Source organism: Oncorhynchus clarkii, chromosome 1 (genome assembly GCF_045791955.1).
Source record: "Oncorhynchus clarkii lewisi isolate Uvic-CL-2024 chromosome 1, UVic_Ocla_1.0, whole genome shotgun sequence".
Taxonomy (NCBI): Eukaryota; Metazoa; Chordata; class Actinopteri; order Salmoniformes; family Salmonidae; genus Oncorhynchus; species Oncorhynchus clarkii.
Window position 1 is genome coordinate 11,410,901 of NC_092147.1, and position 26,853 is coordinate 11,437,753.

Here is a 26,853-nt window from a genome sequence, read left to right on the forward strand (position 1 = left end):
AAGTGAATCCAGTTGAACGCTATGATCTGTTATTGATGTCACTTGTTAAATCCACTTCAATCAGCGTAGATACATGGGAAGAGACAGGTTAATTAAATAAGGATTTTTAAGCCTTATTGTGTACAGTGGCTTGCGAAAGTATTCACCCCCCTTGGCATTTTTCAATTTTTTTTGCCTTACAACCTGGAATAAAAATGTATTTTGGGGAGGGTTGTATCATTTGATTGACACAACATGCCTACTGCTTTGAAAATGCAAAATATTTTTTGGTGAAACAAACAAGAAATAACACACAAATACAAAACAAAAACTGAAAACTTGAGCGTGCATAACTATTCACCCCCCCCAAAGTCAATACATTGTAGAGCCACCTTTTACAGCAACTACAGCTGTAAGTCTCTTGGGTTATGTCTCTATAAGCTTGGCACATCTAGCCACTGTGATTTTTGCCCATTCTTCAAGACAAAACTGCTCCAGCTCCTTCAAGTTGGATGGGTTCTGCTGGTGTACAGCAATTATTATTATTATTATATATTTTTTTCTGACCACTCCTCCGTAAAGCCCAGCTCTGTGGAGTGTACGGCTTAAAGTGGTTCTATGGACAGATACTCCAATCTCCACTGTGGAGCTTTGCAGCTCCTTCAGGTTTATCTTTGGTCTCTTTGTTGCCTCTGATTAATTCCCTCCTTGCCTGGTCCGTGAGTTTTGGTGGGCGGCCCTCTCTTGGCAGGTTTGTTGTGGTGCCATATTCTTTCCATTTTTTTTATAATGGATTTAATGGTGCTCTGGGGGATGTTCCAACATTTTGAATATTATTTTATAACCCAACCCTGATCTGTACTTCTCCACAACTTTGTCCCTGACCAGTTTGTAGAGCTCCTTGGTCCTCATGGTGCCGCTTGCTTGGTGGTGCCTCTTGCTTACTGGTGTTGCTGACTCTGGGGCCTTTTCAGAACAGGTGTATATATACTGAGATCATGGGACACTTAGATTGCACACAGGTGGACTTTATTTAACTAATTATGTGACTTCTGAAGGTAGTTGGTTTCACCAGATCTTATTTAGGGGTTTCATAGTAAAGGGGGTGAATACATATGCAATCACAATTATTATTATTATTATTATTTCTTTTTACATTTCACTTCACCAATTTGGACTATTTTGTGTATGTCCATTGTGTGAAATCCAAATAAAAATCAATTTAAATTACAGGTTGTAATTCAACAAAATAGGAAGGGGGATGAATACTTTTGCAAGGTACTGTATGTGTGCCATTCAGATGGTAAAGGGGGTATGATAGCAGGTGCCAGGAGCACTGGTTTGTGTCAATATTAGGAAGGTGTTCCTAATGTTTTGTATACTCAGTGTAGAGTAATACTGCCATGTATTCCTCTTTTTGTCCTCTGATGTATCCTCCCTCTAACCATCTAGGTTGAGTGCAGATAGCCCGTTCCACTCAGACCTCAACTGGGAGAGGGACAGAAACATCCGGAAGGGGAAGATCCAGTTTGGCCGATGCTACCCTGGCCTGTCAGAGGCAGCAATCACCTTCATGAAGAACACACTGAGCAACAAGGCCTGGTGAGTCCATTGGCCACATCTTAGCCAACCAGGTTCTATACGTATTATTTGAGATAGCCAAGGGACACCCAAAGTTGTTTCATTGAGGGGTAATTGATTGGTGGTGTTAACGTTACAACAACCAGAACCAACCGTTTCAGAATTTTTCCGATGTGTTTCCTCAGGGCCAGACCCTCAGCGGCTGAGTGCCTCCAGATCCCGTGGGTACGGGGTGAGCGGGCCACCTCCAAACACAGAGACTCCATCTTGTGTTTCTCCACCGACAAGCTGCAGGCCTTCCTCAAGGAGAGACAGGTGAAACGAGACCAGGTCCGCACCAAGCTGCAAGGCCCGTTCTTCAATTGATCTGCTCTTCCAGTAGACTGTTATGAAATACATGAACTGGACATGGATGCCTCTTCATAGCCCAGATCCTGGTCACAAATATGTGATGTCTTACAAATGTTAACCTAAAATGGAAACTGGTCAAATGTGTATGTATTAATGGCTGTCTAAAGTTAAGTGTTTGTCTGAATGAGTTTGGCTTTGGTTGAATTACAGCGTCATGATATCAGGGAAATGTTAAGTTAGATGCTTTATGCAAATACAGTTGCACGAGTTTGAAAACTTGAAAACATTGTTCCTTTGAATTTGCGGCATTGGACATGACAAAAGTTAATATTTAATGAGCTAGATTTGTAGATTTTGTGATTTATTAGCCAAAGCGACAGATAAGAGGGTTCATGTGCCCAAAGCATGGCAAGGGCCCCTACCAGCATAAAGCTTTGTCTCACAGAGAGAGGAACGTTGAAATCCCTATCGGTAGATACATATAGACAGATATTTAAATATACACTGTATAGATATTTAGGAGTGAAATATTTACACGATTGCAATGTTTTACATGTTTTCAATTGTCTGGTTATATTGTATAAATGGAGAATAAGATCATGAGTAAATCAAGCATTTTTGCTGATCGTTTGATTTCATTGAGTATTCCTGTACCTTGTGACAGGTGATGTATGCACTGAAAGACAAATGAAACAGTATGAGTGGTACTTTTTATTTGTCTAGCTCCGTTGCATACAAAAGCATACACTACAAGACACACACATTTTATTTTCTGCAGATGGATGGCTACAGTAATTGACCTGCAAGTTAAACTGACAACCTCAGGTCTGACCTTTGACCTATGAAAGCTGTGTGTTGAGTGCTTTGGTCCTTACCCAGTCAGTTACATATTCATCCACAAATACTGTTCAATTAGTATAACACCCCACCATACACATCCTTACATTTGGTGTAACATCATTCAGACTACACTATCATTGCTTAAAACCAAGAGAGAAAAATGAGACTGCAGAACACAGAATGGTGTTTTTACTATTTGACCAATAAGAATATAATTAGATTAAGATGAAGACATAGCAGTGTTTACCTCAAAGCTAGTCCGCTAATATGACATTTCACAGCTAAGACACCGTTTTATGCACAACTTTTGTTTTACTACTTCTCGGGTTGTTTGTCCATCATACTGTATGCTGGATGGTCATCGCACAAGTCAAAGGCATTCATCACAAATGTCAAGTCAGGGGCATGTTAAGTATATTGTCAAACGTTTAGATTATAATGGCTTTGGCAGTGGTTTCTATTTGTCTACATGGCTCAAGCCCAGTTGGCAGTAAGGTATGAAGTAGACATTAACTTTTGACTATACTCTATACATACCTTTCAAATGTCCCTTTGTCTTACTCAAAATTCCTCATAAATGACAGACTGAACAAATGTGGAAAACAACCTAAGAGTTTTAGACCATCTTCTTGAATCTTAGGTGCATACAGTAGTACGCGTTTCTGCGGATATCCAAACAGTCGTCATATGGCAACCTTCAGAACGTTCCCTTTTGTGGCTAAATCGAAATTAGCTGGTGTCAAATGTTGGTTTATGTATCGCCTGTAAGGGACCAGGCAAGAGGAAGACTGGGACGCTCTTACTGTAGTTCCTTACGACTTGATGCCCTCCTGAACTCTCATTATTTCCTGTTGAGGGAGTAGAAAGTGCTCAACATTTGGGTTGGGGCTCTTAACATGGTAATACAAAGGTGAAATTACAAAGTATATTAGTTACATACTGGAACAAGGACTTGTAATAACATAAAGTAGATCATGAGTAATTAAACATGAGAATTAACTTTCAGCGAGGGGATCTAATTACAGAGTCATTTTTCAAATTGTGTAATAACCAATAAACTCTTAAAATGAAATTAAAATTGCAGGTTTTGCCTTGAACATGTCTGACATGTCCCATTGAGAAAGACTTGATAATATATATAGTTATAGAACATACTATATACAAACACTTCTCCAACATGGGATGCATGTATCTAGTCATCCACACCTCCTGTATCTAGTCAATACCTCCTGTATCTACTCTTTATACTGCCATCTTCATTTAAGACTCACCTCCTGTATCTAGTCAATACCTCCTGTATCTAGTCAATACCTCCTGTATCTACTCTTTATACTGCCATCTTCATTTAAGACACACCTCCTGTATCTAGTCAATACCTCCTGTATCTAGTCAATACCTCCTGTATCTAGTCAATACCTCCTGTATCTACCATCTGCCATCTTCATTTAAGACACACCTCCTGTATCTAGTCAATACCTCCTGTATCTAGTCAATACCTCCTGTATCTACCATCTGCCATCTTCATTTAAGACTCACCTCCTTAAGAACACTTTGCAACTTCTCATAGGACTCATCCAAGTCATCGTTGACAATGACAATGTCAAACAATCCAGGCTCATTGCCTATAACAGAAGAGTGAAGAAACAAAAATGAAAACTCATTGTCGACAGGCATGCAATGGACTGTCCTTAGTTCAAGTCACATCCCTCAAACATTTGTAGCTTTAAAACCAGTTTACGTAGGACAGTAAAGAGGAACTACACTCCTTCATGTTTACATAGGACAGTATGGTGGACCTACACTTCTCCATGTTTACATAGGACAGTATGGTGAACCTACACTCCTTCATGTTTACATAGGACAGTATGGTGAACCTACACTCCTTCATGTTTACATAGGACAGTATGGTGGACCTACACTCCTCCATGTTTACATAGGACAGTATGGTGGACCTACACTCCTCCATGTTTACATAGGACAGTATGGTGGACCTACACTTCTCCATGTTTACATAGGACAGTATGGTGGACCTACACTCCTCCATATTTACATAGGACAGTATGGTGGACCTACACTTCTCCATGTTTACATAGGACAGTATGGTGGACCTACACTCCTCCATGTTTACATAGGACAGTATGGTGGACCTACACTCCTCCATGTTTACATAGGACAGTATGGTGGACCTACACTCCTCCATGTTTACATAGGACAGTATGGTGGACCTACACTCCTCCATGTTTACATAGGACAGTATGGTGGACCTACACTCCTCCATGTTTACATAGGACAGTATGGTGGACCTACACTTCTCCATGTTTACATAGGACAGTATGGTGGACCTACACTTCTCCATGTTTACATAGGACAGTATGGTGAACCTACACTCCTCCATGTTTACATAGGACAGTATGGTGGACCTACACTTCTCCATAATTACATAGGACAGTATGGTGGACCTACACTCCTCCATGTTTACATAGGACAGTATGGTGGACCTACACTCCTCCATGTTTACATAGGACAGTATGGTGGACCTACACTCCTCCATGTTTACATAGGACAGTATGGTGGACCTACACTCCTCCATGTTTACATAGGACAGTATGGTGGACCTACACTTCTCCATGTTTACATAGGACAGTATGGTGGACCTACACTTCTCCATGTTTACATAGGACAGTATGGTGGACCTACACTCCTCCATGTTTACATAGGACAGTATGGTGGACCTACACTTCTCCATGTTTACATAGGACAGTATGGTGGACCTACACTCCTCCATGTCAATCCGTGCTGCCTCCAGGCGGCTCTGGATTTTTTCCTCCGTCTCCGTCGCTCTACCCCTCAGACGCTCTTCCTGTACACATTAATGTTCCCCAAGCATTTTCAGTTTATACATTTCAAGAACAAACTTTTCATGTGGCCATCTGAGGTCTAGCAAGCATGCAAAAAGTTCAACTGCATAGTAGAAGAATGGTAGGCAACTAGATTCAGCCGTAGACTGCTTTTTTTCTGAGCAAATGGTTATTTATCCGGAACGTTATAATAAATATACACCACTGTTCAAAAGTTTGGGGACACTTAGACATGTCCTTGTTTTTGAAAGAAAATAACATGTTTTTTCCATTAAAATAACAGCAAATTGATCAGAAATACAGTGTAGACATTGTTAATGTTGTAAATGACTGTCAGGGATTTCTTCCATTGACGGAGGGGCGGACCAAAGCGCAGCGTGGTTATTTTGACTCATGTTTTAATAAATCACTTCACATGAACAAACTAACAAAAACAAGAAACGTGAAAACCCAAACCAGCCCTATCTGGTGCAAAACACAGAGACAGGAACAATCACCCACAAACACACAGTGACACCCAGGCTACCTAAGTATGATTCTCAATCAGAGACAACTAATGACACCTGCCTCTGATTGAGAACCATACTAGGCCGAAACATAGAAATACCCAAATCATAGAAAAACAAACATAGACTGCCCACCCAACTCACGCCCTGACCATAATAAATAATGACAAAACAAAGGAAATAAAGGTCAGAACGTGACAATGACTATTGTAGCTGGAAACTGCAGATTTTTTATGGAATATCTACATAGGCGTACAGAGGCCCGTTATCAGCAACCATCACTCCTGTGTCCCAATGGCACGTTGTGTTAGCAAATCCAAGTTGATCATTTTAAAAGGCTAAATGATAATTAGAAAACCCTTTAGCAATTATGTTACCACAGCTGAAAACTGTTGTGCTTATCAAAGAAGCAGTAAAACTGGCCTTTTTTTTAGACTAGTTGAGTATCTGGAGCATCAGCATTTGTGGGTTCGAATTACAGGCTCAAAATGGCCAGAAACACAGTACTTTCTTCTGAAACTCATCAGTCTATTCTTGTTCTGATAAATTAAGGCTATTCCATGCGAGAAATTGCCAAGAAAGTGAAGATCTCGTACAATGTTGTGTACTACTCCCTTCTCAGAACAGCACAAACTGGCTCTAACCAGTATAAAGAGGAGTGGGAGGCCCAGGTGCACAACTGAGCAAGAGGACAAGTACATTAGAGTGTCTAGTTTGAGAAACAGATGCCTCAAGTCCTCAACTGGCAGCTTCATTAAATAGTACCCGCAAAATACCAGTCAACATCAACAGTGAAGAGGCGACCACGGGATGCTGGCCTTCTAGGCAGAGTTCCAAAGTAAAAGCCATATCTCAGACTGGCCAATAAAAGGAAAAGATTAAGATGGGCAAAAGAACAGACACACTGGCCAGCATCCCGGAGTCGCCTCTTCACTGTTGACGTTGAGACTGGTCTTTATGGGTCCTCAGGGCAAATTTGTTCAACATGAGGAAAGACACCCTCATATACAGTTTCAGGTCAAACGGGGAAGCGGATATCAGGATTGAAGTAAGACTTCTTACAACAGCAATACCTATAAGCCAATTGGTGCCATTCTTTTTTGACTAAGTTACTCATGAACTCAAGTTTCTGTGTGGCAAATTATCAAAAAAGTGGCCAATCTATGCTGTGAACCCCTAATAATTTGTACACTACAAATGGGCCACAAATAATCTCAAATGTATTATGTATTTCACAATAACATAATTTAATACCTTAATTACATTGAGACACAATCACATATGTCTTTCAATTTATCCATGGGTATAGTTGGGAACAGATTTTATAAATGAAAATCATTAGCTGAATTTCTGGTGATTTTACAGTCTCCTTTGTCCAACAACAGATTTCTTCTATTTGTTTGCTTAAAACTTTGGGGGACAAATAATAATACTTGCGAGCCGAATTTGTCACCTGTTGTGGAACCTTGCAGTAGAAGAACGCTGTGCAATGTATGGTTGTAGACTCTTACCAGGACCTCAATGGAGGGGGGCTGAATTGAAACATAGATGGGGTCCAGGTCAGTTTCCTTGATGTGTCTCACTCCCGCAATATCCACATCCAAAATACAAATGAGGCCCTTGGCCCTCACGTCCTGTACAGCACACTTACTGTGGAGAAAACAAGCATAGCTATGTTTAATTGCATCTACGATTCCGCTGAACAAACTATAAAATTACACCACTGATTATCACCGATTCAGGTAAAAAAAAAAAGCTCTCGTTCTGCCCTTGAACAATGCAGTTAAACCACTGTTCCTAGGCTGTCATTGTAAATAAGAATTCGTTCTTAACTAACTTGCCTAGTGTAATAAAAGTTTTTTTTTAAATACTCTAAGACATTTTGGTGCAAACCAAAAGTTCAGAAAATGTACTCTACCTTGTTCCATACAGGTTGCCAGAAAACTCATTAGTCTCAATGAATTCTCCCGTGTCAATATCCTCCTGCATAGCCTCCCTGTTTGTGAAGTGGTAATCTTTAAACAGACAGGAGAGAAGAAAAAACAGTTAGTAATCAGTCATGCTGGATGGAGTTCTCTCAAATTAATGAAGGGTAAACTCACAGGGTACAATAGATGTATAATGATTAGTATTCAAGCACTAAAAAAGGGTGATATAGAAAAAAATACAAGGATAAGTATGGGTAGATAGACATTTTTATTCACATCAGTACAAGCAATTAGGGAAATTAACATTGACATCACTAGAAGCAAATCACACAATGAATGACCCCCAAGTACGAAATGTGGAAGGTGATTAGAAACGGGCAAAAAAGACACGCTGTCTGGATGCAAGAGGAAGAGTATATATACACAGTACAGAGCACAGTACAGTATATAACAGTTCAGTACCATTGGGATTATTTTATTCCTCTACAACATCACAGTCACAGTGGATCTAACACATTGGGGGGAACCATGTAGGGAACACAGGACAACCTTGTCACAGTCACTTCAACAGGGACAACAATGCTCATAATGAACCTACAGCTACTCATATCAACACATGCACATTAGCATTGCAACATAACAGGTGTGTTCAGATTGAGAAGGAACCCCAGCACATACAGTATGTCCTGGTAAAATAGATGTCTCACTGGGAAAAGAGGACTGCGATAGATGTAAATAAAGGTGGAAATTCTCTCTTGAAGGTCCTAGTAATGCTTTCTAATGGCAAAATTATATATATATATATATATATATATATATATATATATATATATATATATAACTAATAGACAATCACATTAGACTGAATCCAGCAATCTTCCTCAAAAACTGTTATTGCTTAAGTCATAGGAAATCACATAGATGTATTGATCAAATTAATAGAATAGTCGTGAGGATATCTGCCTTGACAACGGGACCAGATTGTGCTAGCAGCTATGATCCATACTTTCAATTAATATTACTGAACTGGAGTATATGAAATATCAAACAAAAGGCTTTACTATGAAGCCTATCAATCTCAACAGAATGTTGTGATGCTAATGGTGGGTACATACAGTAACAGACATTTTATGGATGTGACAACTTTTTGGGGAGGGGTGGGGGGGGGGATCCACTGAGGAATCACAGGGGGCTATTTTCAAAAGCTTTTTTCCACAAAGTGCAAACTGGCATAACTAGTATGCACTTGGTATTGTTAGTTTGGTCACTCTATACTGTGAAGATGAAAGTAACCCCCATCAATCTCTCTTCACAATGTTTTTATGAATGGCATTCAGACTTGGTTGGATAGAACACAAAATTAAGAGGAGATAGCTACACCTGCAGATGAAACAGAAGATAGGACGTCTGCTAGGGGCAGTAATGTAGCCCCCAGAAGCATAGGTAGACAGAACAGGCCTACGGAGAAAAGAAAAAAAAGGCACAACAAATAATGTTTATTGCTGTATCTTATAGGGGGATAATTTGGAGAGCCACTGGTGCAGTTCCCTTGAGCATGGGAGCTTCAGTGTCAGTCGGAATGGAGTAGGCTGGGTTATGTAGGTGAAGAGGTGGTGTGAAGGTTGTGTACCTAAGAGGACAACAAGGTAGTGATGGAGTTCTGTAGGTACAGAAAAGCTTTAAGTTACAGGTTTTATATAGTTGAAGTCGGAAGTTTACATACACCTTAGCCAAATACGTTTAAACTCAGTTTTTCACAATTCCTGACACTTAATCCAAGTAAAAATTCCCTGTCTTAGGTCAGTTAGGATCGCCACTATTTTAAGAATGTGAAATGTCAGAATAATAGAAGAGAGAATTATTTATTTCAGCTTGTATTTCTTTCATCACATTCCCAGTGGGTCAGACGTTTACATACACTCAATTAGTATTTGGTAGCATGGTCTTTAAATTGTTTAACTTGGGTCAAGCTTCTAGGGTAGCCTTCCACAAGCTTCCCACAATAAGTAGGGTGAATTTTGGCCCATTCCTCCTGATAGAGCTGGTGTAACTGAATCAGGTTTGTAGGCCTCCTTGCTCGCACACGCTTTTTCAGTTCTGCCCACAAATTTGTTTGGGATTGAGGTCAGGGCTTTGTGATGGCCACTCCAATACCTTGACTTTGTTGTCCTTAAGCCATTTTGACACAACTTTGGAAGTACGCTTTGGACCATTGTCCATTTGGAAGACCCATTTCCGACCAAGCTTTAACTTCCTGACTGATGTCTTGAGATATTGCTTCAATATATCCTCATAATTTTCCACCCTCATGATGCCATCTATTTTGTGAAGTGCACCAGTCCCTCCTGCAGCAAAGCACCCCCGCAACATGATTCTGCCACCCCCGTGCTTCAAGGTTGGGATGGTGTTCTTCGGCTTGCAAGCCTCACCCTTTTCCCTCCAAACATAACGATGGTCATTATGGCCAAACAGTTCTATTTTTGTTTCTTCAGACCAGAGGACATGTCTCTAAAAAGTACGATCTTTGTCCCCATGTGCAGATGCAAAACGTAGTCTGGCTTTTTTATGGCGGTTTTGGAGCAGTGGCTTCTTCCTTGCTGACGGGCCTTTCAGGTTATGTCGATATAGGACTTGTTTCACTGTGGATATAGAAACTTTTGTACCCGTTTCCTCCAGCATCTTCACAAGGTCCTTTGCTGTCGTTCTGGGATTGATTTGCACTTTTTGCACCAAACTACGTTCATCTCCAGGAGACAGAATGCGTCTCCTTCCTGAGCGGTATGATGGCTGCGTGGTCCCATGGTGTTTATACTTGCACACTATTGTTTGTACAGATGAACGTGGTACCTTCAGGCATTTGGAAATTGCTCCCAAGGATGAACCACACTTGTGGAGGTCTACAATTTGTTTTTCTGAGGTCTTGGCTGATTTTCTGATATTTTGATTTCCCATGATGTCAAGCAAAGATTCACTGAGTTTGAAGGTAGGCCCTGAAATACATCCACAGGTGCACCTCCAATTGACTCAAATGATGTCAATTGCCTGTCAGAAGCTTCTAAAGCCATGACATCATTTTCTGGAATCTTCCAAGCTGTTTAAAGGCACAGTCAATTTAGTGTAGGTAAACTTCTGACCCACTGGAATTGTGATACAGTGAATTATAAGTGAAATAATCTGTCTGTAAACAATTGTTGGAAAATTACTTGTGTCATGCACAAAGTAGATGTTCTAACCGACTTGCCAAAACTATAGTTTGTTATTAACAAGAAATGTGTGTAATGGTTGAAAAACGAGTTTTAATGACTCCGACTTCAACTGTATAACTTCAACTGACTTCAACTGTATAACTTCAACTGACTTCAACTGTATAACTTCAACTGACTTCAACTGTATACAGGGGGTCCCGTGGGGATCAGTTAGTAGATTGTTGTGCTTGCAACGCCAGGTTTGTGGATTTGATTCCCAAAAGCCATAAGAATCTAGTCAACACAAATGACTGGATACTGTAATGTAAAGTATCTCTGTAATATGTCATGCAACTACATGCGTTATCTGTCCTGCATTTCCTGCAGTCAAATGACCTAGTGGCCTCATAGGTGAAACGTTATTAAAATTGTTCATAATTTCATAATTAATAAACATGATTTAAATGTTTCCATGTCAAAGCGTTCTGTGATGTATATACATTGTAATATTGGGATGAAAACTATAAATGGAATACATTTCAACTCTACAGTGCCTCCCGGAAAGTATTCAGACCCCTTGACTTTTTCCAAATGTTGTTATGATACAACATTTTTCTAAAATGTATTAATAAAAATACCTTCAGCAATCTGCACACAATGACAAAACGAAAACAGGTTTTTAGGAATGTTTTCAATTTTAGCAAAAAAACAAAACAGAAATACCTTATTTACAAGTATTAAGACACTGTTATGAGACTCGAAATTGAGCTCAGATGCATCCCTTTCCCAATAATCATCCTTGAGATGTTTCTACAACTTGATTGGAGTCCACCTGTGGTAAATTAAATTAATTGCACATGATTTGGAAAGGCACACAACTGTCTATAAAAAGGTTCCACAGTTGACAGTGTATGTCACAGCAAAAACCAAGCCATGAGGTCAAAGGAATTGTCCGTAGAGCCCAGAGACAGGATCAAGGCACAGATCTGGGGAAAATGTCTGCAGCTTTGAAGGTCCCCAAGAACACAGTGGCCTCCATCATTCTTAAATGGATGAAGTTAGGAACCACCAAGACTCTTCCTAGAGCTGGCCTCCTGGAAAAACTTGGCAATCGGGGGAGAAGGGCCTTGGTCAAGGGGGTGACCAAGAACCCGATGGTCACTCTGACAGAGCTCTAGAGTTCCTCTGTGGAGATGGGAGAACCTTCCAGAAGGACAACCATCTTTGCAGAACTCCACCAAACAGACCTTTATGGTAGTGTGGTCAGACAGAAACCACTCATCAGTAAAAGGCACATGACTGCCCGCTTGAAGTTTGCCAAAAGGTACCTAAACACTCTCAGATCATAAGAAACAAGATTTTCTGGTCTGATGAAACCAACATTGAAATCTTTGGCCTGAATGCCAAGAATCACGTCTGGAGGAAACCTGGCATCATCTCTACAGTGAAGCATGGTGGAGGTAGCATGGGGATGTTTTTCAGTGGCAGGGACTGGGAGTCTAGTCAGGATCGAGGGAAAGATGAACGGAGCAAAGTACAAGTCTCTGAATGTCCTTGAGTAGCCCAGCCAGAGCCCAGACTTCAACCTGATTGAACATCTCCCGAATGGTGCAGCAGTCTAAGGCACTGCATCTCAGTGCTAGAGGCATCACTACAGACCCTTGTTCGATTCCAGGCTGTATCACAACTGGGCATGATTGGTAGTCCCATAGGGCGGAGCACAATTGTCCGAGTGTCGTCTGGGTTAAGGTTTGGTTGGCCGTCATTATAAATATGAATTTGTTCTTAACTGACTTGCCTAGTTAAATATATACATTTTTTAACATCTCTGTGGAGACGTGATAGTAGCTGTGCAGCAACGCTCCCCATCCAACCTGACAGAGCTTGAGGATCTGCAGAGAAGAATGGGAGAAACTCCCCAAATATAGGAGTGCCAAGCTTGTAGCGTCATACCCAAGAAAACTTGACACTGTAGTCACTGCCAAAGCTGCTTCAACAAAGTACTGAGTAAAGGGTTTTTGCTTTGTCATTATGGGGTATTGTGTGTAGATTGAGGGGGGAAATGATTTAATCAATTTTAGAATAAGGCTGTAAATGTAACAAAATGTTGAAAAAGTCAAGGGGTCTGAATACTTTCCGAAGGCACTGTATGTCGGACATGGTACACTTAGAAAAAAGGGTTCTTCAGCTGTCCCCATAGGAGAACCCTTTTGCGTTCCATGTAGAACCCTCTACAAGGAACCCAAAGAGTTCTACCTGGGTATGACGAAACCAAAAGGGTTCTTCTTGGGTAGATCCTCTCAAGCTCTGTCAGGTTGGACAGGGAGCATTGCTGCACAGCTATTATCAGGTCTCTCCAGAGATGTTTAAAAAAACCAAATTAAACCAGGCAAGTCAGTTAAGAACAAATTCTTATTTAGAACCCTCTACATGGAATGCAAAAGGGTTCTAACTGGAAAGAAAAGGAGTTCTTCAAAGGGGATTCCTTGGAGACAGATAGCATCTTTTTTTATAAGAGCGTACAGATGACTTTTTAAGCCCATAACGATGTGTGTGAGGTGTGTACTTTTGTTTCAAAGTAGATTTGTTTAAGACTACCAAGAAATCACTGCAGTAAAAGGTTAATCATTGTCTCCAGTCTTTGCTAGGACTTATTTACGATAGAAAACACAACTTTTGGCTCTTCAGTCAGCTGTCGTCTGAACAGTAGTGAGCAGCTTCCACCACACTCAACATGGCATGCCAGGTCTGAGAAAAACTTAGGAAATTTGACTAAAATCCGGGCCATTCCATTTGGTATGGTACTGTATGTTACTTTGTTATATTACATTACATTGGCCTACGTAAATCCGGGACACTTAAATTAGTATGATATGTTATGTTTGGTATGACAGTAGGTTACTTAAGGCAAAAATTAAAGGAGAGTAGCTGGTCATGGTGGTTGGGTGGCTGCATAGAGTGAAAGTTCAGCAACCGTAAAGGTTGCATGCTCAAATCTCATCAAGGACAATTAGCTACTTAGCATGTTAGCTAAGCCCTCCCCTAACCTTAACCCTATAACCTAACCCTAACCTTAATCCTAATCTTAACCCCTAACCTAATGTAGTTTATCATACTAAATCAGTCAAAAGTAGCATATCATACTAAACTATCAATACATGGGACATACAGTATATACAATTCATTACATTGTATGACTGCTATTACATTCTTAGGCCAATGTAATGTAACCTATTATCCTAAATGGAGTGGCACAGATTTTTGTAAAATATAATACATTTTGATCTGAGACCAGGTTGTCATGGCACTGCAGCTACAAGACCATGTTACAAGCCTACGGAGCAGCAAGAGGAACTGCCCATCTCTACCTTCAGACTATGCTCAAACCCTACACCTCAACTTGAGCATTTCGTTCTGCCACCACTGATTTCTTGGCCCTCCCACCCCTATCGTTTTTTGTGTGCAGTGTGAACACTCCAAAGGAACAACATTTTGTAAAAATCCAGAGTGCATGTAGGAAAAAGATCTTGGTTCCTTTCTAAACATAGCAATGTGAATGCAAAGAGGACTCGGTCCACAAACTAGGTGAAGTGAACTGGCAAAAGAGTTGAGTCCTCATTCAAAGGCAGTGTGAATACAATGTGAATACAGTGTGAATACAATGTGAATACAATGTGAATACAGTGTGAATACAAAGAGAACTGAATTCTTTCTGTTTTTTGTTTTTTTTGTACCCCAGTTCACTTTAAAGAGGACTGAGATCAGTTCTTTTAAAGAGGACTATATGTGAAAACACCCTTAAATAATCCCACAGCACCCCCATCACACCCACTCCTTACCGCCCCCCACCACCCCCAAATAATACCCCCACCCCAAAAAAAGAATAATAAAGTAATGCCTTTTGTGAGGTAACACTCGCAGTTGACCCCCCTTACTAGCTCTGACTTTGCTGATACAGTAGCTACTTTATTGAGGAAAAATGTACTTACTATGACATGTGGTTGCTATCTCTGTATTGGAGTGCCTGCTGAATGACTAAAATGTCAAAATGTAATATATTGAATTCCAGTCTCTGCGTTCATACAGTAGGCATTTCTTACTAAAGATGGAAGCTTCATTCTGGGCCTGGAGAGCGCCACTGAAATCTTTCTGGGCTTACTGACATGATTCTGTGTTGTGACTGAAAACATTTTTACTGTACCTTTGCCATCTACCTCTCCTGGACGTGGATCCCGGGTTGTATCTGCAAGGACACATTCAGTGAGCATCAATTCAACATCCATCCTATTCTGTGATCATATGATACAGAATGATATCAATAGCCTCAACCTGTCAATGCTATGCAAGACAACCCTGACTGTATATGGTTTCTTTAGTGTTCATTGGTCTTCCTCGTGGTCCAGGCGCACCCGCGGGAATAGATACTGCAGCCCTGCTGCTGGAAACTCCATCTGGTGATACAAAACGTACGTGACACGCTGAAGCCGAAGACTCCCTTGTAGTCCTTCAGCAGTTTCTTTAGCAGAGTGCTCTTCCCTGCCCCTGAGGGGCCGCTCAGAACGACCGGCCTGGGGCCTGACATAACACTGGAGGAGAGGGAGAGGGTTCAATAAAATGAAAAACATTAAGCATGTGAAAAGCTATACTTTACATTGAATAGTGAAAACTTGTTCTCAATTGAACTAACTCGTTTTCTATTGAAAATGTGTGGCTGTGATATGCATAATAACAAATTGCTTCTTACGAATTGCATCTTTCTTTCTTGGTCGACTGAACCTTCGTTATTTCCTGTTGAGACAAGTATAAGAATATCAAGTTTAGTTACAAAGCCATCACATAAATATGACTCAACACTTACTACCGACCACAGGAGATTGGTGGCACCTTGATTGTGGACCACAGGAGATTGGTGGCACCTTAATTGTGGACCACAGGATATTGGTGGCACCTTAATTGTGGACCACAGGAGATTGGCGGCACCTTAATTGTGGACCACAGGAGATTGGTGGCACCTTAATTGTGGACCACAGGATATTGGTGGCACCTTAATTGTGGACCACAGGAGATTGGCGGCACCTTAATTGTGGACCACAGGAGATTGGTGGCACCTTAATTGTGGACCACAGGAGATTGGTGGCACCTTAATTGTGGACCACAGGAGATTGGTGGCACCTTAATTGTGGACCACAGAAGATTGGTGGCACCTTAATTGTGGACCACAGGAGATTGGTGGCACCTTAATTGTGGACAACGGGCTCGTGGTAATGGCTGGAACGGAATATTTGGAATGATATCAAATGCATGGTTTCAATACGTTTGATACCATTCAATTAACTCCATTCCAGCCATCTTCCCCTCAGCAGCCTCCACTGCTACCGACTGACTGACAATTATACTTTGTCCCCATACTACATGCAGACAACCATCCTCTTCAGACTCACCTCAATAAGAACACTTTGCAACTTCTCATACGCCTCCTCTAAGTCTTCATTGACAATAAGCGCGTCAAACATTCCTGGCTCGTTGCCTGAAATAGGAGAGTGATAAATGAATTGTGAAAGCTCTTCTCAAATCATTGTTAAAGGCATAGCACGGATAATTCATTGTTCCATCCATATTCTTCAAACATTTGTAGTATGGCCATGTCTATATGGGACAGTAAGAGGGACCTACTGAGCGCCATGTCAACTCGGGCTGCCTCCAGACGCTTCTGCAGACTCTCCTCTGTCTCAGTATTTCTGTCCCTCAGACGCTTTTCCTGTAAACATCAATGGTCCCCAAATGTATTACAATTTGTACATTTCAAGAGTCTCAAGTCACAAGCTCAAGGATGACCAGCCCAGTCTTATAGACTAGACGTAACATAGTCAACGGAAATCCAGGACACTGAAATTAGTATGTTATGTTACGTTTGGTATTTTTACATAAGACCTATGGTTACCTAAGTCAAAAACAAAAGTATGTTGATTGATGGCGGTGGATAGGTGGGTGTATAACGTGACTGTCTAGAGATCCAAAGGTTGCGAGTTTTAATCTCATCATTGACATCTTTAGCATTTTAGTAACTTTTACAACTACTTAACACTTTTTAGCTACTTAGCATGTTAGCTAACCCTTCACCTAACCCTAACTTCAACCCTTTTAGCTAGCCCTTCCCCTAGCCCTAACTTCAACCCTTTTAGCTAGCCCTTCCCCTAACCCTAACTTCAACCCTTTTAGCTAGCCCTTCCCCTAACCCTAACTTCAACCCTTTTAGCTAGCCCTTCACCTAACCCTAACTTCAACCCTTTTAGCTAGCCCTTCCCCTAACCCTAACTTCAACTCTTTTAGCTAGCCCTTCCCCTAACCCTAACTTCAACCCTTTTAGCTAGCCCTTCCCCTAGCCCTAACTTCAACCCTTTTAGCTAGCCCTTCCCCTAACCCTAACTTCAACCCTTTTAGCTAGCCCTTCCCAAACCCTAACTTCAACCCTTTTAGCTAGCCCTTCCCCTAACCCTAACTTCAACCCTTTTAGCTAGCCCTTCACCTAACCCTAACTTCAACCCTTTTAGCTAGCCCTTCCCCTAACCCTAACTTCAACCCTTTTAGCTAGCCCTTCACCTAACCCTAACTTCAACCCTTTTAGCTAGCCCTTCCCCTAACCCTAACTTCAACCCTTTTAGCTAGCCCTTCACCTAACCCTAACTTCAAGCCTTTTAGCTAGCCCTTCCCCTAACCCTAACTTCAACCCTTTTAGCTAGCCCTTCCCCTAACCCTAACTTCAACCCTTTTAGCTAGCCCTTCACCTAACCCTAACTTCAACCCTTTTAGCTAGCCCTTCCCCTAACCCTAACTTCAACCCTTTTAGCTAGCCCTTCCCCTAACCCTAACTTCAACCCTTTTAGCTAGCCCTTCCCCTAACCCTAACTCCAGTCTTTTAGCTAGCCCTTCCCCTAACCCTAACTTCAACTATTTTAGCTAGCCCTTCACCTAACCCTAACTTCAACCCTTTTAGCTAGCCCTTCCCCTAACCCTAACTTCAACCCTTTTAGCTAGCCCTTCCCCTAACCCTAACTTCAACTCTTTTAGCTAGCCCTTCACCTAACCCTAACTTCATCCCTTTTAGCTAGCCCTTCCCCTAACCCTAACTTCAACCCTTTTAGCTAGCCCTTCCCCTAACCCTAACTTCAACCTTTTTAGCTAGCCCTTCCCCTAACCCTAACTCCAGTCTTTTAGCTAGCCCTTCCCCTAACCCTAACTTCAACCCTTTTAGCTAGCCCTTCCCCTAACCCTAACTTCAACCCTTTTAGCTAGCCCTTCCCCTAACCCTAACTTCAACCCTTTTAGCTAGCCCTTCACCTAACCCTAACTTCAACCCTTTTAGCTAGCCCTTCCCCTAACCCCAACTTCAACCTTTTTAGCTAGCCCTTCCCCTAACCCTAACTTCAACTCTTTTAGCTAGCCCTTCCCCTAACCCTAACTTCAACCCTTTTAGCTAGCCCTTCACCTAACCCTAACTTCAACCCTTTTAGCTAGCCCTTCCCCTAACCCTAACTTCAACCCTTTTAGCTAGCCCTTCACCTAACCCTAACTTCAACCCTTTTAGCTAGCCCTTCCCCTAACCCTAACTTCAACCCTTTTAGCTAGCCCTTCCCCTAACCCTAACTTCAACCCTTTTAGCTAGCCCTTCACCTAACCCTAACTTCAACCCTTTTAGCTAGCCCTTCCCCTAACCCTAACTTCAACCCTTTTAGCTAGCCCTTCACCTAACCCTAAGCGTAACCCTTTAACCTAACTCCTAAACTTAACCCTAACCCTAACCCCTAGCCTAGCTAACATTAGTCAGCTACACACCTATTTAGAATTCGTAGCATATCATCCATTTTGCAAAATCATAACATATTGTGAATTTTTCTAATTCATAACATATTGTATGTTACGCAAATTCATAACATATAATACAAATTGTAATTCGTAACATATATGAAATTGGTGATGGACATCAACAAACGAATACATAACATACGAAACATAACATATCATACTAAATTGAGTGTCTCGGATTTACTAAATGCTCTGAGACCAGGTTGGCTTGACATGTCTAAGGATTATTATCATATAGAGAAAATAATAGGGGTCCAAACTCAAAACCTTAAGAAACGGCAAAATACAGTAAAACACTCTGCGTTGTATGATTGTTGACTAGTTACAGAGTTTACAGACGCAGAGCCACGATAGTCTGTATTTCATTGTGACATATATCTGCACCTCAGTAAGAGCATATCAAATGAGTTCGTAAATGTTTTCTATTGGACCATGCGGACTATGGCAGCTCTGAACTCTGAATTGGACTTTACCAGGATCTCAATAGAGGGTGGCTGGATAGAAACATAAATGGGGTCCAGATCAGTCTCCTTGATGTTCTTCACTCCCTGGATCTCCACATCTAAGATGCAGATGAGGCCCTTGGCCCTCACGTCATCTACAGAAGACTTGCTGTGTAGAAAATAGACAACATAAATGATGCTCATTAATTGTTTAAGGATCCCATTGAACAGCACAAGAACGCACCTTTCCACCGAGGTATGTACAATAGGCTTATGACAGGGGCTGGGGAGTGACATTAGAGCAGTGACTATTCCTCACATGCTACAGAATAGCTAGGGTAAGAGGATAGTAACATTAACCATAACACCAAAGCTAATATCAGGGTTCAGTGGTTCAGATTAAGAGTGACACTGCAGGTGCTGAGTTCTGTGTGCTATCAAGTGCTATCCTGATATGTACAGTGCATTCAGAAAGTATTCAGACCCCTTGAATTCTTCCACATTTTTTTGCGTTACAGGCTTATTCTAAAATTGATTAAATAGTGTGTTTTTTTCACTCACCAATCTACACACAATACCCCATAATGACGAAGCAAAAACAGGTTTATAGAAATGTTTCTAAATAAAAAATAAAAAATGTATTCAGGCCCTTTACTCAGTAATTTGTTGAAGCACCTTTGGCAGAGACTCAAGTATTCTTGGGTATGATGCAATAACATCTGCTAAACATGTGTATGTGGCAAATAAAATTTGATTTGATTTTTAAGCTTGGCATACCTGTATTTGGGGAGATTCTCCCATACTTCTCTGCAGATCCTCTCAAGCTCTGTCAGGTTGGATGTGGAGCGTTGCTGCACGTCTCTCCAGAGATGCTCGATTGGGTTCAAGTATGGGGTCTGGCTGGTCCACTCAAGGACATTCTGAGTCTTGTCCCGAAGCCATTCCTGTGTTGTCTTAGCTGTGTGCTTAGGGTCATTGTCCTGCTGGAAGGTGAACCTTCGCCCCAGTCTGAGGTCCTGAGCGCTCTGGAGCAGGTTTTCATCAATGATCTCTCTGTACTTAATCGTTGTTCATCTTTCCCTCAATCCTGACTAGTCTCCCAGTCCATGCCACTAAAAAACAATCCCACAGCATGATGCTGCCACCACCATGCTTCCCCATAGGGATGGTGCCAGGTTTCCTCCAGATGTGACACTATTCAGGCCAAAGTGTTCAATATTGGTTTCATCAGACCAGAGAATCTTGTTTCGCATGGTCTGAGAGTCTTTAGGTGCCTTTTGGCAAACACCAATCGGGCTGACATTTTACTGAGGAGTGGCTTCCGTCTGGCCACTCTACCATAAAGGCCTGATTGGTGGAGTGCTGCAGAGATGGTTGTCCTTCTGGAAGGTTCTCTCATCTCCACATAGGTACTCTGGAACACTGTCATAGTAACCATCAGGTTCTTGGTCAGCTCCCTGACCAAGGCCATTCTCCCCCAATTGCTCAATTCGGCTGGGCGGCCAGCTCTAGGAAGAGTCTTGGTAGTTCAAAACTTCTTCCATTTAAGAATGATGTAGGCCATTGTGTTCTTGAGGACCTTCAATGCTGCAGAAATGTTTGGTACCCTTCCCCAGATCTGTGCCTCGACACAATCCTTTCTCTGAGCTCTACAGACATTTCCTTTGATCTCATGAATTGGTTGTTGCTCTTACATGCACTGTCAACTGTGGGACCTTATATTGACAGGTGTGTGACTTTCAAAATCATGTCCAATCGATTGAATTTACCTCAGGTGGACTCCAGTCAAGTTGGAGAAACATCTCAAGGATGATCAGTGGAGACAGGGTGGACCTAAGCTCATAGCAAAGGGTCTTAATACTTATGTAAATAATTTCTAAAAGCCTGTTTTCACTTTGCCATCATGGCATATTGTGTGCAGATTGATGAGGAAATTTTTTTATTTAATCCATTTTAGAGTAAGGCTGTAACATGACAAAATGTGGACAAAAGGAAAACTTTCTGAACGCAGTGTATAATGGAGGATAAAGCTCATTCTGTCCCCGGCCTGTCTCTTTGCTCATCCAGCTGGAACTGCATTTAAAGATATCTTTACAAAGCCATGACAGGAGAAAACCCTACTGGATTCTAGTCACCAGTGGAGCAAGTACTCTGCTTGTTCATTTTGATGTATCAATATCACCGGTAGGGCAACATAAAAGCAAATTAACTAGCATACTGTTCCAAAACTCCAGTAATGTTCCCAAAATTATCAGGTTTTCCAGAAATCCAGGTTAGAGAGTTCTTGTATTTCCTGGTTATTCCCTCTTGATTCCAGGAATCCTCCATCTGGGATTTCTAGAAAGCCTGAGAATTGTGGGAAAGTCATCAGAAATTCACAACCCTACATGTAACTGTAAGATATTTTGGTGTCAACAGAAGGTTATCAACATGTACTCTACCTTGTTCCATACAGGTTGCCGGAAAACTCAGCATTCTCAATGTATTTCCCATCATCAATATCCTCCTGCATAGCCTCCCGGTTTGAGAAGTGGTAATCTTCAAATGGACAGGAGAGGAGAATGATCAATTCATTGTCAATCAGGCTTGAAAGCAGATTTGAAGTTACAAAACCAGCTTGATTCAAATCCAGGAGAGCGTCACTGATATCCTTCTTGGTTTACTGACATGATCTGTGTGCAAGGATCGACGCAGGTAGACGAGAAGCAGGGACAGGGAGTGAACATTTCATTTAGCAACAGACATGGAACAGGACAAGACATGAACACATAACGACATTAATGCTGACACAGGGAACAAACCGGGGAGCAGACAGAAATAAGGAAGGCAATCAAAATAGTGAAGGAGTCCAGGTGAGTCCAGTGAACGCTAATACGCGTAATGATGGTGACAGGTGTGCGAAATGAAGGGAAGCCTGGCAGCCCTCGAGCACCAGAGATGGACAGCGGGAGCAGGCGTGACACTGTGTTTATGAGTCAGAGAATGTTACTGTACCTTTGCCATCTACCTCTCCTGGACGTGGGCCCCGTGTTGTATCTGTAAGGACACATTCAGTGAGCATCAACATCCATCATCAACATCCATCATCAACACCATTCATCAACCTCCATCATCAACATCCATAATCAACATCCATCATCAACACCATTCATCAACCTCCAACATCAACATCCATCATCAACATCCATCATCAACACCATTCATCAAGCTCCATCATCAACATCAATCATCAACATCCATCATCAACATCATCATCATAATTGTGCTTGGATATGGATTGGATACAGAGCTATCCCACATCAAAATCCTTTGACAAACTTGATAGATACTGATAGATAGGGCTTAATGCTGTCCCACTTCCTCCCTGACAGGATATTGGGGTAGGAGCCAGAAACACAAACGTACGTGACACGCTGAAGCCGAAGACTCCAACATAATCCCTCAGTAACATCTTCATAAGAGTGCTCTTCCCTGCCCCTGAGGGGCCGCTCAGAACAACCGGCCTGGGTCCTGACATAACACTGGAGGAGAGAGGGAGAGAGGAAGTACAATGAAAGATACAGTGAAAAACCTTTCATACTGTCACATAGTGTTCCTTTAGCTATACATCTGCTACACATTTTTGGGTCATTTGGGCATTAAATTAAAACATGCTAACTTTTGGACAAAAATGCTAAAGTTAGTATTTGTGCCAGCGGCCAGGTAAACAGAAAAAAATACATTACTCTCTCTCTTTGTCCAAATACTTTTTATAGGGTAACCAAATTGTAATTTTGTAATTTGGGTGAACAATGCCTTTATACAGTTTTTTAGGTATGTATGTAAACAAATCTTTCCACTACTGATTTCTGAGAAAGCTATGTACTAGATACTTTTGGGGCGGCAGGGTAGCCTAGTGGTAGAGCGTTGGACTAGTAACCGCAAGGTTGCAAGTTCAAACCCCCTCTGTCGTTCTGCCCCTGAACAGGCAGTTAACCCACTGTTCCTAGGCCGTCATTGAAAATAAGAATTTGTTCTTAACTGACTTGCCTAGTCAAATATAAAAATAAATACGTATACAGTGCATTTTAGTTTTGACCTCTACATGGACCTTGTGTCTTCGTGGATTACCTAGGAGATCTGTATTGGCTGCACCAGTCCGTCCACTCATGAACTCCAATGCCTTTCAGTAGCCTACTGCTGTCTGGCCTGACACTACCACAACCGTTACAGATATACCAAACAAAAGGGAATCTAGCACTACCAGGTCTTCTTCTGTAACCTTCAAAATAACCCTCTCTTGCCCAGATTAAGTCTGGCTAACTCAGGAGCCAATCTGTTTAGAGTGCTTGGAGGGTAAACAGCTAGCGAACCTAAAGCTGAGCAGCTCTTCCTTTGGTCCCAGGCTCAGACGCTAGAGATAATCCACTGATCCAGGGAATAAACTCATCTGATGGAATGGCTACGGCACAATGATATTTGGGGGGACAGCCATTGGGACTGCACTTCAGGACCACACAGGGACCACACATCAAGAGTGTCCAGACGGTAAAGGGTTAAACACAAAACCCACAGAAACCTGAAGAAAAATTCCAGCAAATTGCCCTGACTGTTTAATCTAGCAGGCAGTTATAATCACTTCTATAATGTAGCTCATCCATGTGCTGCCATTCTAGTAACACTCTGTTAGCACTATGGAAATTATGTAGCTCTTCCATGAAACCAACATTGGGGACATAGAAAATTCCTCACTTTAGCAAAAACCCAACTCAACATTAGGCAAATACGTAGGAATGCACTAATGAAGCAGATTGGATGATAGGACTTTGTAAAAGGGATTAGGAATAGATTTCACGGTCCAGTACAGACAAGTACCATGCACGCCTTTTACTTAAGTCAATCTGGGCCAATGAGGTTGATTAATAGAAAGTGGGCCAAATGGAACACCCGGCACTGAGCTGCGTCAACACTGTATGTCTGCATCAACACCACATATCTGCCTGCAGAAAGTCATATTGGTTGTTCTATTGTGACTCTGAAAATGAGGACATTCCCAGATATAAACCATGTTAAAATAGGCGAATTTCAAGTCAATCAGCAGTGGCAAAACATTTGAGGTAAGAGGCGGATCGCTCTTCATACTGTTGGTGAAATGACGTTGTTGCTGACAGAGTCAATGGCTAATCAGGCAGTCTGACCTATTTCGTGTCCTGGTTGACTCTCTATATTAATGTGTTCCTTAACAGTCAATGATGTTGCATGGGTATAGCACACTAAAGACTATCAAACAGATTGACTTATTTAATTGGAGGTGATACCAGAATCCACTCTAAAATATTCATAGACCGATAAACCATCACAACCCAGATTCCTGTCTGCTGACCTTATTTGGGCTTTTTGGTGAAAAGTGCTATGGGATTATTGGTCATAATTTAATAATTAAGTAAAGGGTCTATTGCCTACCCCTAAAAGGACACAACTTTCCAAAGACAACAAAACTGGTACTGCATGTAGGTACCTGAAATTATACCAAATCTTGAATAACCTTTGTCAATATTTAGGTGCATCTTACTTACGCACAAAACTTATATTTCCAAGCACAGCAACAAAAGAACACTGAAGGACAGTACCATAACATACAAACTGTTTACAAGTTGTTACTCCAAATAATATATATTAACTGCACCTGTTTCTGACTTCATAACATCTATATGGAGTCCATAAACACTAGTATAGTAAGTCATTTCCGGTTTAAATTTATTACTGAAGACAGACCGCTTGATGTACTCTAGGCATGTCCCTGCTACCCTGCACTCTTAGAAAAAAAGGTGCTACCTAGAACCTGGCTATCCCCATAGGAGAACCCTTTCCCATAGGAAAGCCCTTTGAAGAACTGTTTTTGGTTGCAGATAGAACCCTTTTAGTTCAATGTAGAACCCTTTCTACACGGAACCCAAAAGGGTTGTAGCTGGAACCAAAAAAGGTTCTCCTATGGGGATAGCCAAAGAACCCTTTTGGAACCCTTTTCTCAAAGAGTGTACAGTATATTAGCTATGCCTGTCCTACAGTATATTAGCTATGTCTGTCCTACAGTATATTAGCTATGTCTGTCCTACAGTATATTAGCTATGTCTGTCCTACAGTATATTAGCTATGTCTGTCCTACAGTATATTAGCTATGTCTGTCCTACAGTATATCTACAGTATATTAGCTGTGCCTGTCCTACAGTATATTAGCTATGTCTGTCCTACAGTATATCTACAGTATATTAGCTGTGTCTGTCCTACAGTATATTAGCTATGTCTGTCCTACAGTATATCTACAGTATATTAGCTGTGTCTGTCCTACAGTATATTAGCCCCGCCTGTCCTACAGTATATTAGCTATGTCTGTCCTACAGTATATTAGCTATGTCTGTCCTACAGTATATTAGCTGTGTCTGTCCTACAGTATATTAGCTATGTCTGTCCTACAGTATATTAGCTATGTCTGTCCTACAGTATATTAGCTATGTCTGTCCTACAGTATATCTACAGTATATTAGCTGTGCCTGTCCTACAGTATATTAGCTATGTCTGTCCTACAGTATATCTACAGTATATTAGCTGTGTCTGTCCTACAGTATATTAGCCCCGCCTGTCCTACAGTATATTAGCTATGTCTGTCCTACAGTATATTAGCTATGTCTGTCCTACAGTATATTAGCTATGTCTGTCCTACAGTATATCTACAGTATATTAGCTGTGTCTGTCCTACAGTATATTAGCTGTGTCTGTCCTACAGTATATTAGCCCCGCCTGTCCTACAGTATATTAGCTATGTCTGTCCTAAAGTATATTAGCTGTGCCTGTCCTACAGTATATTAGCTATGCCTGTCCAACTGTATATTAGCTGTGTCTGTCCTACAGTATATTAGCTATGTCTGTCCTAAAGTATATTAGCTATGCCTGTCCTGCAGTATATTAGCTGTGTCTGTCCTACAGTATATTAGCTGTGTCTGTCCTACAGTTTATTAGCTGTGCCTGTCCTACAGTATATTAGCTGTGTCTGTCCTACAGTATATTAGCTATGCCTGTCCTACAGTATATTAGCTGTGTCTGTCCTACAGTATATTAGCTGTGCCTGTCCTACAGTATATTAGCTGTGTCTGTCCTACAGTATATTAGCTATGCCTGTCCTACAGTATATTAGCTATGCCTGTCCTACAGTATATTAGCTATGCCTGTCCTGCATTGTTAAAGTTGTATATTTGCCTTACCTTCTCTCAGTGGCAGTACTGTGTGGCTGTAGAGGAGGTGTCTCAGAGTGATTGGGATGGAAGAGAGAGCTTGTACGCGTG

General features: G+C 41.4%; 2 protein-coding genes across 5 annotated transcripts in view; one reads left to right on the forward strand and one right to left on the reverse strand.

Annotated features, from left to right (window-relative positions):
• Positions 1 to 2,534, forward strand: part of LOC139372480 (obscurin-like) — a 54,147-nt gene extending 51,613 nt beyond the window's left edge. The window contains exons 69-70 of the mRNA XM_071116146.1: positions 1,432 to 1,581; positions 1,746 to 2,534. Coding sequence (XP_070972247.1) covers positions 1,432 to 1,581; positions 1,746 to 1,926 — 331 coding nt within the window. The 3' untranslated portion in view covers positions 1,927 to 2,534. The remainder of the gene's footprint in view (positions 1 to 1,431; positions 1,582 to 1,745) is intronic.
• A 976-nt stretch (positions 2,535 to 3,510) lies between these two features.
• LOC139421569 (guanylate kinase-like) lies at positions 3,511 to 26,853 on the reverse strand. 4 transcript variants are annotated; one of them, XM_071172638.1, is made up of 16 exons: positions 26,773 to 26,853; positions 22,940 to 23,055; positions 22,529 to 22,570; positions 21,976 to 22,072; positions 19,565 to 19,703; positions 16,902 to 16,986; positions 16,670 to 16,755; positions 15,973 to 16,016; positions 15,699 to 15,814; positions 15,430 to 15,471; positions 9,424 to 9,501; positions 8,034 to 8,130; positions 7,627 to 7,765; positions 5,527 to 5,611; positions 4,288 to 4,373; positions 3,511 to 3,599 (listed from the first exon to the last, which is right to left on the reverse strand). In XM_071172638.1, exons 2-16 carry the CDS (start codon positions 23,049 to 23,051, stop codon positions 3,564 to 3,566), a joined length of 1,284 nt encoding a protein of 427 aa, XP_071028739.1. In that variant the 5' UTR covers positions 23,052 to 23,055; positions 26,773 to 26,853; the 3' UTR covers positions 3,511 to 3,563. The 4 variants fall into 4 exon arrangements, with proteins under 4 accessions (XP_071028739.1, XP_071028808.1, XP_071028891.1 ...); XM_071172707.1 differs by lacking the exon at positions 9,424 to 9,501; XM_071172790.1 differs by lacking the exons at positions 22,529 to 22,570; positions 22,940 to 23,055; positions 26,773 to 26,853 and adding an exon at positions 21,753 to 21,880 and having other exon boundaries at positions 21,976 to 22,056.